At 35.2% G+C, this 11,990-nt stretch overlaps 2 protein-coding genes across 2 annotated transcripts; one reads left to right on the plus strand and one right to left on the minus strand.

The window, feature by feature from the left end:
- Nucleotides 1-6,474: 6,474 nt before the first annotated feature.
- Nucleotides 6,475-7,146, minus strand: LOC147555240 (uncharacterized). Its single transcript, XM_086657558.1, has one exon. The coding sequence runs from the start codon at nucleotides 7,144-7,146 to the stop codon at nucleotides 6,475-6,477; it is 672 nt and encodes a 223-aa protein (XP_086513684.1).
- A 419-nt stretch (nucleotides 7,147-7,565) lies between these two features.
- On the plus strand, nucleotides 7,566-11,581 carry LOC147555241 (GRF-interacting factor 1-like). The gene is made up of 4 exons (XM_086662278.1): nucleotides 7,566-8,181; nucleotides 9,761-9,837; nucleotides 10,410-10,494; nucleotides 10,841-11,581. The coding sequence occupies exons 1-4, from the start codon at nucleotides 8,089-8,091 to the stop codon at nucleotides 11,291-11,293; spliced, it is 708 nt and encodes a 235-aa protein (XP_086518404.1). The 5' UTR covers nucleotides 7,566-8,088; the 3' UTR covers nucleotides 11,294-11,581.
- The last annotated feature ends 409 nt before the right edge of the window (nucleotides 11,582-11,990 follow it).

Consider the following 11,990-nt stretch of genomic DNA (forward strand, 5'->3'; position numbering starts at 1 on the left):
CAAATCCAGATTGCCCATATAAACTAATACCCTGAGACACAAATCGTTCTTTCTGAAGATGCGAAAGAGATTTTAATTCTTCAAGAAAAGAAGGAATTCCATGAAAAGATTTGTAATTTTTGAGTTTTGACATTGCAGTCGAATAGGTGGTTCTATCGAGGTGACCATTGGGATGGAGAAACGCGGTTCGGCAAATATCGAGATTTTTATTTGGATCATCTTCATCATCGATTAGTGGATCAAAATATTGGCGTTTCTGATTGGTAAGTTCAGTATTCCTAATTGCTCGATTTTTTGTTGACGGTCCGAAGAAAGATGGAGGTGATTGGTCTTTAGTAGGGCTTGAATTAGAACCAATCTCATCTTTGCTTCTGTTATCATCGTCTTTCTCTTCTTCTGCTTCGAAGGAAGATTCATCTTCTTCTTTTGCAACTTCAACGTCTTCGTAATCTTCTTTTTTTTTCTTTTTCCTGATGGAACGATAAAACAGGCGAGGAAGATGGTAGAGGTGGTGAATACGGTGGTGAATAATAAGAGTACGAAGGTGGTGGAAAATTTTTATGATTTGAAACAAGGATGTCTTCTCCCGGAATTGCACATGCATCAAATAATTCGTCCGAACATGGTTTCTTCACATCACGAATAGAAGTTAGGTATGATGAAGAAAATTTACTTCTTTCTTCTTCCTCGGTCATTGAGAAAATTTTGTTCATCTTGTCAAAAATTTCTTCTTCAATGTCATTGATCACAGAGATAAAATCAACTTCGGAGTACTGCCTTCTCGATTCGATCTTTGTTTCTAAATAAGATAAATATTCATCCAAAGGAAGAAAAACATACCTGAAGATAATTTTCAATGTAGTCCAATCATCGATGAATTTTTTCTCTTCGTCAATGAGTCTCCATTGCATTGCATTGAATTGTTCATAAATGTTTTTGGACATATGTTGTTCCACGACAAAAACCTCATCTTCGACATGTATATCTTGATTGATGAACCAATCCTCCATCTGTTGAATCCAAAAATTTATATGATATTGACCGTCGAATAGAGGGATTTTGGAAACTTGATGGATTTTTCTTTCATCTTTTCTATCAATATAAAATTGAGTTGTATCTCTAATGGGATCCCAACATAAACGTGGAAATTTTTCCCAACATTCAAGAGGAGATGTATCCATAGATATATATATATATATATATATATATATTATATATATATATATATATTATATATATATATATATATATTTTATATATATATATATATATGTATATATTTTATTTTTTTAGAGAAAAAAATTTCCAGAATTTTGATGGCTCTGAATACCACTTGATGTAGTCGCAACGGAATTAAAAGAAAAGCAATAAAATAAACGAAGAACGGTAAAACAACTGTAAATAAACATAAGCTTTATTAAACTTCAAGGGTTTTTCTCTTCAATGTCTGAATATCAAGACAGATTGGACATCCTTTTATAGGATATTAGACTTTCCTAGATAGACTCAAATTGGATTTTCCTAAATAATAGAAATACTAAAATAATGAAACTTCCTAAACCTAGATTCATTATGAATCCTTCTAAACTAGGACTCTTCCTAAACTTCTAGAATGGCCGACTAGGCCATGGCCGTGTGGGCTTGCCGGTCCGTCCTGGATGCGTCTGCATCAGTTAAAGATTGGTTGAAGGTGTGGGTGTAAATCAATGTTTCTGCCTGAACAAAAGGAGGTCGATTGGATTCGGATCTGGTATGGGAGTGGTTGTCGAAGGTGAAACACGGGTTACACTCCGTTGTTTATTGGTGAAGAAGTGAGGTGGATTGTCTGCTTAAATCTTTTGATGGGGGTAATTATTCTTTACCCGTGTTGCTGGTTTTTCTCTTTTGGGGAAGGAGACTACTACCAAGGTAGGATCATAGGGTAGATACTGGGGGTGATTGAGGTTAGAGAGGGTGATTGAGGTTTGAGAGGCGTGTTTCAATGGTTGGTTGAAGAAAATTTGTACTAGATCTTCAAGTGAATTAGGGATTTGGGTGAGGGTTACTCGAGAAAGGAGAGAGAAAAAAATCGTCTTGATGACGTAAGCCCAGAAGGCCAGAACCTCTTTCTCCTAAAAAAACCCTCGGTTCTGCATGATAAAGTTTCAACTTCAAAAACTACTGTTGTTTCTTATAAATTTACCTAGTCTTCTTTTGCACTATCTAATTTACTTGAACTTTGTTATTGTCACTAGCGTTTATAATCGACCACGTCAGCCTTTAAGTTATATTGAGACTAAATTTTTAGGTTCGAGAGAATGAGCAGGTTAAAGATGCAAGTTGCTACGTTACTCACAATCGACGATCTAGTACTGTATTACCTACGTGCAACTGTATTACCTACGTGGAAATATTTCAAACATAGGACTAGAATTAGGGCCAAACATTACAGGCTCTGAATCTGTATGTGCACTTACACCTTTCACATGAGGATGGTACATGTAAATACAGACCACTCTTTATTTGCATGAAGGCACAAGGGCCCTCTTCAAATAATGATACTTTTAGATTGGAATATGTTGAGAAAAACCTAGCTAAGGTTCCCAAATGAAAAGAGAGCAGAACTTTTGGCAGAAGTTTTAGACTTTTAGTACAGTTGAAGATGGAGAGAGAGAGAGAGAGAGAGAGAGGGAGATGAGGATAAGACTTAAAGAGGGGGAGGGGAACTGATGAATGAATCTGATTAGACCTTCCCCCAACAACCTGTCATGCTGGAGAAAATGGGAACAATACTTGTTCTTTTTCTCTCTCCTCAGTCTCCATGATTTGATGTGATTGCTCTTTGTACCAACTTTGGATTCCTAAAAGGACAATTCAAACACATTATTAATCAAATAAAAACAGAGAAAAGGCAAAGTATAAGACCCCACCAAAATAATTTTTCCATCTTCTATCATCTCTCAAATAAATCGTTTTCCTCACATGTCACCTAAGCAGGCCCTTTATCATTATGATCTTATTGAAATGCTTCTTTGGTTTTGTTCAAACTCTGATTCTTAAATTAGTGTGACATCTTAGTAACTGCATACTATATATATAAATATATATATACCAGACATGTTGGTGAAAGTATATGTTCAATAGTTTGATTGGTCGTAGTTCAAATAATATACCAGATCTTGGTGAAAATATATATTCAATAGTTGATTAGTCGTAAGTTCAAATAACCAAAATTATTTTCATTGTGAAAGTTTAAAATGTGTTATTTGTATGTTATGGAGTCGCCTTTAAACCTTACCAACGGATTATTCTCTCCTTAATGTATCCTCTTTGGATTATGAAGTATGAGATAATCTCGCTTTATCCAAGAGAATATAGTGGCAGGAGGTTGGCTCCATGGCAAGACTGCAGTCCCCGATATGAGACCTATGAGGTAAACTGCAGCCCTCAATTGGGATTGATAGATGAGTGTGGGTTTTGATGAGTTCAATTTTCTTTTTGTTGTGACTCAAATTTATTTTAAATATGTACAAGAAAACTTGATGAAACTGTATGGAATGTACACCGGTGGATAGTGTTGCTGGCGGTGCAACAATATAGAAGACTCTCAAAAGCTCGGGTTCCTAAAAAGATTCAACATTACATAAAAATGATATAGAAAAAAGTTCAACATACTTTCAAATGTTGTAATATCCAGTTTCAGCCTCACCAAGTTCACCAACTAATAGGTGTTGAACCTTTAACCTTTACTAAGTGTACCAAGTTCTTAACCACTAGGTTGTATCGTATTCTAGTTTTATTATATCTATTATAACTGCACCAACTAATAGAATTTCAAAGAACATGCCCTGAAGAAGGTTGGGCCCAAAGCAGTAGCTTTAGTTACTTTGGGTCTGCGATGCTCTTGTCTAAACTTTTGTGTCTCCAATAAAGATCTCTGAAAAAATTATGTTTAACACACATGTTACTCTATTTTATAACTTCAATGATAATTTCATATATTTGGAATGAGAATTAGGTTCTCATTATAAATTTGAATTCATTTTATGTAGAATAGAAAACGATAAGAAGAATAAGTTATTTTGCAAAAGATGACGATAAAACATAAATGTTGTTACCCATGGGCGGCCCAGGCACAAAGCAACCAAAGCGGTCGCTTTGGACCCCAACGTAGTCAAGGGCCTCATATATCGAATTATGTATGTTATCTTCAGAATCATAATTATTTGTTAAACATATTTATAACATGAATTAAGTTATAGTTTGGTGGTTCAAGAACTTATATCTCGTATAAGAGTCAAGGGATCATATCTACTTCCTAGTACTATTAGAATTTTATTTATATTTTCTAATAAACCCTATATAGGCCCAAAGTTTAGTTCCGCTCTGGGCACCCACATGTTGGGGGAGACCTTGTTTTTTTTTTTTTTTTTTGAACGGGGAGACCTTGTTGTTACCAAACTAATATATGATCTTTGACTTATAAGCAACTGTTTTGCCAAATCAACTTTATGTGATTTTTGACTATTTAAAACAAAAATACTACTACATATAACATATTTTACGGTTTATTGCCAAAACGAAGTAAACATATTTTACGTTTTGTTGCCAAACTACACCTTCAAAAACTCAATAATACACTTTAACTTTAGAGTGCCACCCTAAGATTCTCTATAATAATTCACCCCACATCATCTGAAATGTCTAGTACAGTGTTCCATTTAAGAAGTTGTTTTAATAAAAACTTAAAACATCCTAAGTGTCACTCTGAATCTTAGAATTTGTGTGTCTCACTATAGATGATTTTTTAATAACAACTCTAAGCATCTTAAGTGACGCTATAAATATTAGAGTTTGAGTGTCCCATTAGAAATGATCCAAACTCTAACAAAAAGATCAGTTCGATTTCTAATAGTTTGTAAATTCTCGATCTCACCACTTACGATAAGATGTAAATTATATAATATCCACAAGGTTGAGGTTTTGGGCCATCCAAAATAGTTTACGGAGAACAACGACTTGGCCAATCAAAATTGACTTAGGGGGCATACTAATTTTTTGTACAAAATAAACTTAGATTTAATTTTACCGCTTAATCTTCATCTTCACCTCATCTCCACCACCACAACTTCTGACCACTAACACCACTTATGAACACTGACCACCATCACCATTTTTTCTCTCTCATACATTATCGTTTTTTCTCTCTGTCTCTCTTCTTCTTTTTTTCCCTTATCTTTCTCTATCTACATATTTCTCTTCCTTTGTCTCTCTTTCTTCCTCTAAAAAACCCCCAACAAATCTGAGAGTTGCTAAGGTATTTCTTCTGCAACTCAGTTGAAATCTGAGTTGAAGGAGAGAGCGAAGGGAAAAGGCCCTTCGTCATTGTTGCAGCAGGGAAAGCAAATAAACTTTTGTCTTCTTCAGTTCAATCTTTAACTTACAAAAAAAAGATACCCTAACTGATGTGATATATGTTGAGGTTTTTTGGAGAGGAAAGAAAGAGTCTGGGAGTAAGAGAGAGAGATAACCAGTTATTTGAAGTTGTGGTTGTTATGGCGGGAAATTGTGATGGTGAAAGTGAAGATAAAGATTATTGAGCACAATACAGTGACATTTATTTTTAGATAAAAAATAAAGATGTTTCTCAAATATCTCAAAGTTTTTTTTGAATGTACTGAACTGTCGGGTGCATAATACTCTCACCATATTGTTGTTCCCATAAGTTTTTTTTAATCGAACTGTAAACGCATTATTTACAAATCAAAGGTTTACAATAGCAACAGAAACACAACTACAACATAGGAGTACAACATTTCAACAAAAAAAATATAGGAGTACAACCAGCAGAAATACAACCAGCAGAAATACAACTTTAACAACACACTTGTATAAGTAACCTGCAAGGTTGTATTATGAGTCGCATAGATTTTCTCGGATCCAAAAATTCTTCAGACAGTTTGCCCGCATATCTTCAACAACGAACAAGAACATGACTTTACTATTTCAGAACAGTTGTCTACTATCCGATCCAACAAAAACCACCACATTAAAACCAAAATTAGTTCGAACGTCGTCATTAGTAAAACAAGATAGAAAAATTCAAAATTTTAACAAAGACTTTTTTTTTTTATGAGAGAACATTGCATTAAAACTAACCAGAGTATTACAAATACAAACAGTGAAAGAAAGCCGACACTTACAACAGTACTACAAACACAACTAAAGTAAAGTCGACACAAAGGAAGGTACTGAATTCCATTCTTTCCTTTCTCCATATCTTCTTCCCCATTTCGCAAGCGCATCAGCTGGAGCGTTGCAATCTCTAGGAACATAAGTGAACTTGATTCCTTCAAAATTGTTCATAATGGATTAAATTTGTTGTGTCATCTTTAGAGATTGCCAGTGTAGAGCAATATTATGACCATTGAGGTAATTGATAAGAGCTTGGTTATCGCTTTCTATATGAGCATGAGAAATCTTTAATTGTAAAGCTCATTGCATACTAGTAAGTATAGCTAATCCTTCACATTCTTTCGCATGTTGGCTTCGAACTGAATTTGCTGCTGCTATAATGAAGTTCGACTCTTCGTCTCTGATAATACATCCTATTCCGGCTGGTTCTGTAGCTTTCATAAACGAGGCGTCAACATTCAACTTTAAATATGGTGTCGATGGAGGTCTCCATTTTTGTTCCTTCGTAGATACCCTGCATTTGTTAGTGATAACCCTCTCAATCTTGAGAGGAGTTATAGACACGTTATTAATTTGGTCTATGGTTTGTCGAGGATTCTGTTTGTTCGTGTTAAAACAATTATCACATCTAGCTTTCCAAATGAACCATAGTATTTTGGCATATTGGTTGGTAATATCTTCGTTTAGAGTTTTCCATTGTGTTATCCATTGATTAGTCGAGCTAATCTGTTCTGTTCTCACATCATAGTTGAACCAAATTGCTTTAGCAAACGTGCAGTGCAGCATCACATGGTCTAAAGTTTCGATTTCATCGCAATTAATACAGGAGAATTGATCGCCAATGAATTTGCCAATTTTCGCTTTGACAGGTAGACTATTAGTACAACATTTCCAAAGGAAAATCTTCACCCGTGGTATAGTATTCAAGTTCCAGATAAATCCCCATTCGAGATGGTCCTGCATCACATTCATGTGTTCTGTTCTTAAGTAATAATACATAGATTTTATCGAGAAATTACCTGATTTGGTTAGTGTCCATATCGGTTTATCTTCCTGATTATTCTGGAGGTTTATGCTGAGGATAACACTGCATATATCATTATTAAAACATTGCTGTAACATCTGAAAATTCTAAGTGTTGTTAATAATAAGTTGTGCAACCCATTTTAACAAAGACTTAAAACGGAATCCAAAAGATTTCAAGATTACCCCTCCACTTAAATATCTTGGTTATCTCGTGAGAAGAAGAGAAAAGAGTTGAGTTAAATTTGCCCTATTGTCTATCACACAGATAAAAGGACTAGCCTTGTCTAAAAATTTCCACTTTTGATTTTGAGACATCATGGAAGTGACCATCCAAACAAAACCCACAGACATGTGAAAGATCCCACACCCCACACAAACCAAACCAAACCAAACCTTACCCTACTACTACACCTCTCCTCTCTACTTTTTTATTTTCTCTCTCTCTCCTCACGTGACACTCTATCAAAACAAAGCAAAGCTGGAAGGAATATCTGTATGGAATAGGACAAATCTCGAGATGCGTAATTTGAACCTTTTTTTTGATATTGTCACGGAATCGAGGAAATTTGTATGATGAAAGATTTGATTTGAGGTTTTGGGTATATGTCTACCTTTTCTAGGCTGACACTATGAGACCCTATTATTACTTCACAAACAAACCCAAACCCAAACCCAAACCAAAGCCTTCTTCTCTCTCTAAGACTCTATCTCTGTTTCTTTCTCTCTCTCTACTTGACTACTCTGTTCTCTGTCTTACTGTGTTTGGACTACTTGGTATTGTAAAGAGAGAAAGAAAGGAAAAGCATCTCTCTATCTCTCTGTTATATAAAAACACCCCATTTTTAGTTTTAGAGAGAGAAAGAGAGAGAGAGATAAAAAGGAGAAGAAATGCAGCAACATCTCATGCAGATGCAACAACAACAACAACCCATGATGGCAGGCTATAATCCTAGTAACGTCACTACGGATCACATCCAACAGGTTCCCCTCCTTTCTTCATCATCATCTCTTCTTTCTCTCTTCTCTTTTACTTCTTTACTTTTTTTTTTTTCTCTTCTACCCTTTTCTTTTCATCTTCTTCTTTAGTTTACCTAGTATTTTTAAGCTTCCTAGGTTTATTAAGTACTCATTTTGATGACTCTTCTTTAATGGGTATTTGTGATTTTGGTGTTTCTAAACTTGTAATAACCAAGTGGGTTTTTTTTTTAGTTCTCTGTTTTAGTGACTTTATCATAAAGGTTCTCCTTTTTTGGAAGGTTATGGGGGTTTTACTTCATATGGGTTTTGGGGTTTAGGGTTTTTGTTATGCTGGTTGAAGTTGATGTTTCTTATCACTTACTACTTTTTTGTTCATCTCTTTTTCTTTTTTCATGCTCACTCTTTATGCTAACTTATAAGCTTTGGGTTGTTCTTTGCTTACTTGGTTATAGAGATGCTTCTTTTGTTGTTGTTGTTTGAAGATAAATATGACTTAAAAATAAAGATTGGGTCTTTTGATAGTGTCTCTTTTTGTTCTAGTCTAGTTTGATCATGAATGCTTTTTATTAAGATTATGAATGATTAAGCACCTTTTAGCACATAATCTAGTAAAAAAATGCAAATGTTTGGGTAAAACAGAGAGGTCAGTGTCTATAGTTTAGAAGATAAGGTAAAATGAAAGTGATCGTCCTCATTTCGTATTTGAAAAGGGGAATGTAGATGATAAATTTCTTGTCTTAAGTTAATATGAATTTGTCTTTCTAAACGAAGTCGCATTCGCGTGTTGCCTTCTCATCACGAAACATAGAGACTCTTAGTCCTAATTGGAGACATTCGGACAACAATCCGTCCCTATATGCAAGCTCTATACTCAGTTAATAGCGCATATTTGCATTTTTTTACTATGTCTTTTTAGTCCTAATTGGAGACATGAAGGTATGCCTTTTTCCCTCTTAAATAACTTGACAACGAATGTTTTATGTCGTTTTAGCTATGTCTTGTACGGTCTAGAGTCTCTAAATTGCACAATATGAAAATGAATAGTGTAGCTATATGTCGTTTGAACCATGCCCTTGTGCAGTCTAGAATCTCTATAGTCTATACTGCAAGCTGCACAATATAAAATGGTTTTACACCTTCGAGTAGAGAAAATCGCCATCCTTCATCTCCACAGTCTTATAAACATTCGCTGAGAAGTTACTAAGTTGCACTAGGCCGCCTAAGGGAAGGCAACACAGGAATGATAATTCGTTATTTCTCTTCTTTTCCTCGTGTTTGGTAGTTATCACAGCCCAAAACCCTCTATTTGACCTGTGCCCCCAAATGTTTATGCGCTCTTCTTTATTTCTGAAGCTTTATTCGGATTTCCTTAAAGATCAAGATTGAAGTTGTAAGCTAAATGTCGATTTGCTACTTCATTCTTCCAAAGTGTACTTTACTTTTTTTTTTTTTTTTGATGAAAGTGTACTTTACTTGTGAATGCCCTTTTTATATTATATGTTGCTTCCAGTTAATGTTTCATTCATCCGTGGTGTACTTAATTTTGAATGGCCTGTTTGTTATGGTGGATTCTCATGTGTAGTATTTGGATGAAAACAAGTCCCTGATTCTAAAGATTCTTGAGAACCAGAACTCCGGAAAACTGAGCGAATGTGCAGAGTAAGTTGCTAGTGATCATTATATTCGAAGTTTCCTTTATTTGTCATTCGTCGATTTTGCTATATGACGATCAATGCTATTTATATGCCTAGAGTTGGAACCCCATTTATGAGATTCGTCGAAGAAATAACTTGTGAGATCTAGAATCTCTGTTTTCCAAGTAGGATTGATTCCCTTCTACTCTTCCCTCCTTGAGCGATTTTACCTGTTTTTGGGCAGAAGATTCTATGTCAAAATAGTGATCTGAATCACTGTTCCACATTTTGTATTTCACCTCTAATTTAGGATGTCGTCTACCCATTCATCAACCAAAATTCCATCGAAGTCCATCTTCCTTCCATTTTTTGCAGTGTTCTTTAGTATTATGTACGTATCGTCATTTATTGTAAACTAGTAAAGAGGACAAAAGTGAAATGAGGAGAAACTTGACCAAGCAAGATAACCGGTAAATAGAGAATATGGACACTAAGAGGAGAAACTCACAACTAGCATCCGACCCTAAATATCTTATTTTCATGGTTTAAAGAGTAGAATATCGATATATTTCTGGAGTAATTTTTACACTCTTGCAGGAATCAAGCAAGGCTTCAAAGAAACCTCATGTATTTGGCTGCTATTGCCGACTCTCAACCCCAACAACCTGCCATGCACGCTCAGGTAAATGACCTCTTACGCTCATGTATAGTTTGAATTGTGAATATCCTTGCACCATATTTTCTCGCACCATGATAATTGTATGTCCATGGAAATCTGCCAAAGACCGATAACATGATATACATCTAAGATCGTATGGGTCCTGAAGATGTATACAATGCTTATCTTTCGAAACAATGATATACATCACAAGGCTTTTTCTCCGTCCTTGCTGCATATTGTCCCATCGACAATATCCCAAAATTGATATTACCATTTTGTGTAAAATAATCTCCATCATTCATCAATTATTCCGTCTTCTACTCTTTTAATGAACACCAATCGACTAAAGTTGATTTCTTTTGCTTAGTTTCCTAATGCCGTGGTTCAACCGGGTGCACACTACATGCAACACCAACAAGCTCAATCAATGATGCCCCAATCAATGATGAATACTCGATCCCCAATGTTATATTCTCAGCAGCAATTGTCATCAATCCAACAACAACAACAACAACAACAAGCAATGCATAACCAGCTAGGTATGACCTCTGGAGGTAACAACAACGGACTCCACATGATGCATAACGAAAGTGGAATGGGAGGAGGAAATGGACCAATGGGTGGAAGTGGATTTCCTGATTTCGGCCGAACCAATGCCAATGAAGGTCTTCAGGGAAGTAGCAGAGGAGTAACAATTGCTAGCAAACATGAATCGGGTTCTGCTGGTTCGGGTGATCATGGACGAGGTGGTAATTCTGGAGGACAAGGAGGTGAAAGTGGAGAACAAATGTATTTGAAAAGTGGCGAAGAAGGGAACTAGATTACTACTACTAGTAGGTTAGTTTGATGAAAGTAGTAAGATAATTAGTAGTGTTAACTTTAGAGAGTATTAGGGTTTAGTTCTTTTGAGTAGTAATGAACTTTAGTAGTAGTAGTAGTCTTTGGTGATTATGATGAAATGGTAGGTAGCTAGGAATTAGGATGGGTGTTAACATTGGAAGAAACTTTTCTGGTTCTAGTGTGAGAATTGAGAAATGCATTCTGCAATATTCTGTCTTGTAAATTTCTCACTAGACATCTGAAATGAATGATTATATGCTTTCATCCAGGTTTCACTTCTTCGGCATTGTCGAATTACATAGTGTCATAGTCTTACCAAGTCATAACGTGATCCCATGTCGTACTTACATGAATTACATATTGTCATATTCTTACCTAAACTTTCTCTCTCTAAATTTTGTCTAGCCACGACGAACATGGTATCAATACTTATATACAAATGTTGAACATTTTACTTGAAAAAACATTCCTTAAATCAATGAACCAGGATAGCTAACGTATCGTACAATGACAAAAATTTAGAATAGTTGCGATACTTATAAGTTTATATAAAATTTAGAATAGTTGCGATACTTATAAGTTTATATATAATACTTGTATTTTTACAGTTTCTTGAAGGGTATTTCTCCCCTTTCACATTGCCCTGCATTAGGGCATTTTTTGCCATCACAGTTACA

The sequence above is a fragment of the Eschscholzia californica genome, unplaced genomic scaffold (assembly GCF_041429995.1).
Source record: "Eschscholzia californica isolate CP2 unplaced genomic scaffold, dmEscCali1.0.p SCAF_2, whole genome shotgun sequence".
NCBI classification, from domain to species: domain Eukaryota; kingdom Viridiplantae; phylum Streptophyta; class Magnoliopsida; order Ranunculales; family Papaveraceae; genus Eschscholzia; species Eschscholzia californica.

Coding starts and splice junctions, on each gene's coding strand:
- LOC147555240 (XM_086657558.1), bottom strand. CDS start 7,146: ATGAATGTGATGCAGGACCATCTCGAATGGGGATTTATCTGGAACTTG.
- LOC147555241 (XM_086662278.1), top strand. CDS start 8,089: ATGCAGCAACATCTCATGCAGATGCAACAACAACAACAACCCATGATG. Junction 8,182..9,760: donor CTACGGATCACATCCAACAG/GTTCCCCTCCTT, acceptor TCTCATGTGTAG/TATTTGGATGAAAACAAGTC. Junction 9,838..10,409: donor AAACTGAGCGAATGTGCAGA/GTAAGTTGCTAG, acceptor ACACTCTTGCAG/GAATCAAGCAAGGCTTCAAA.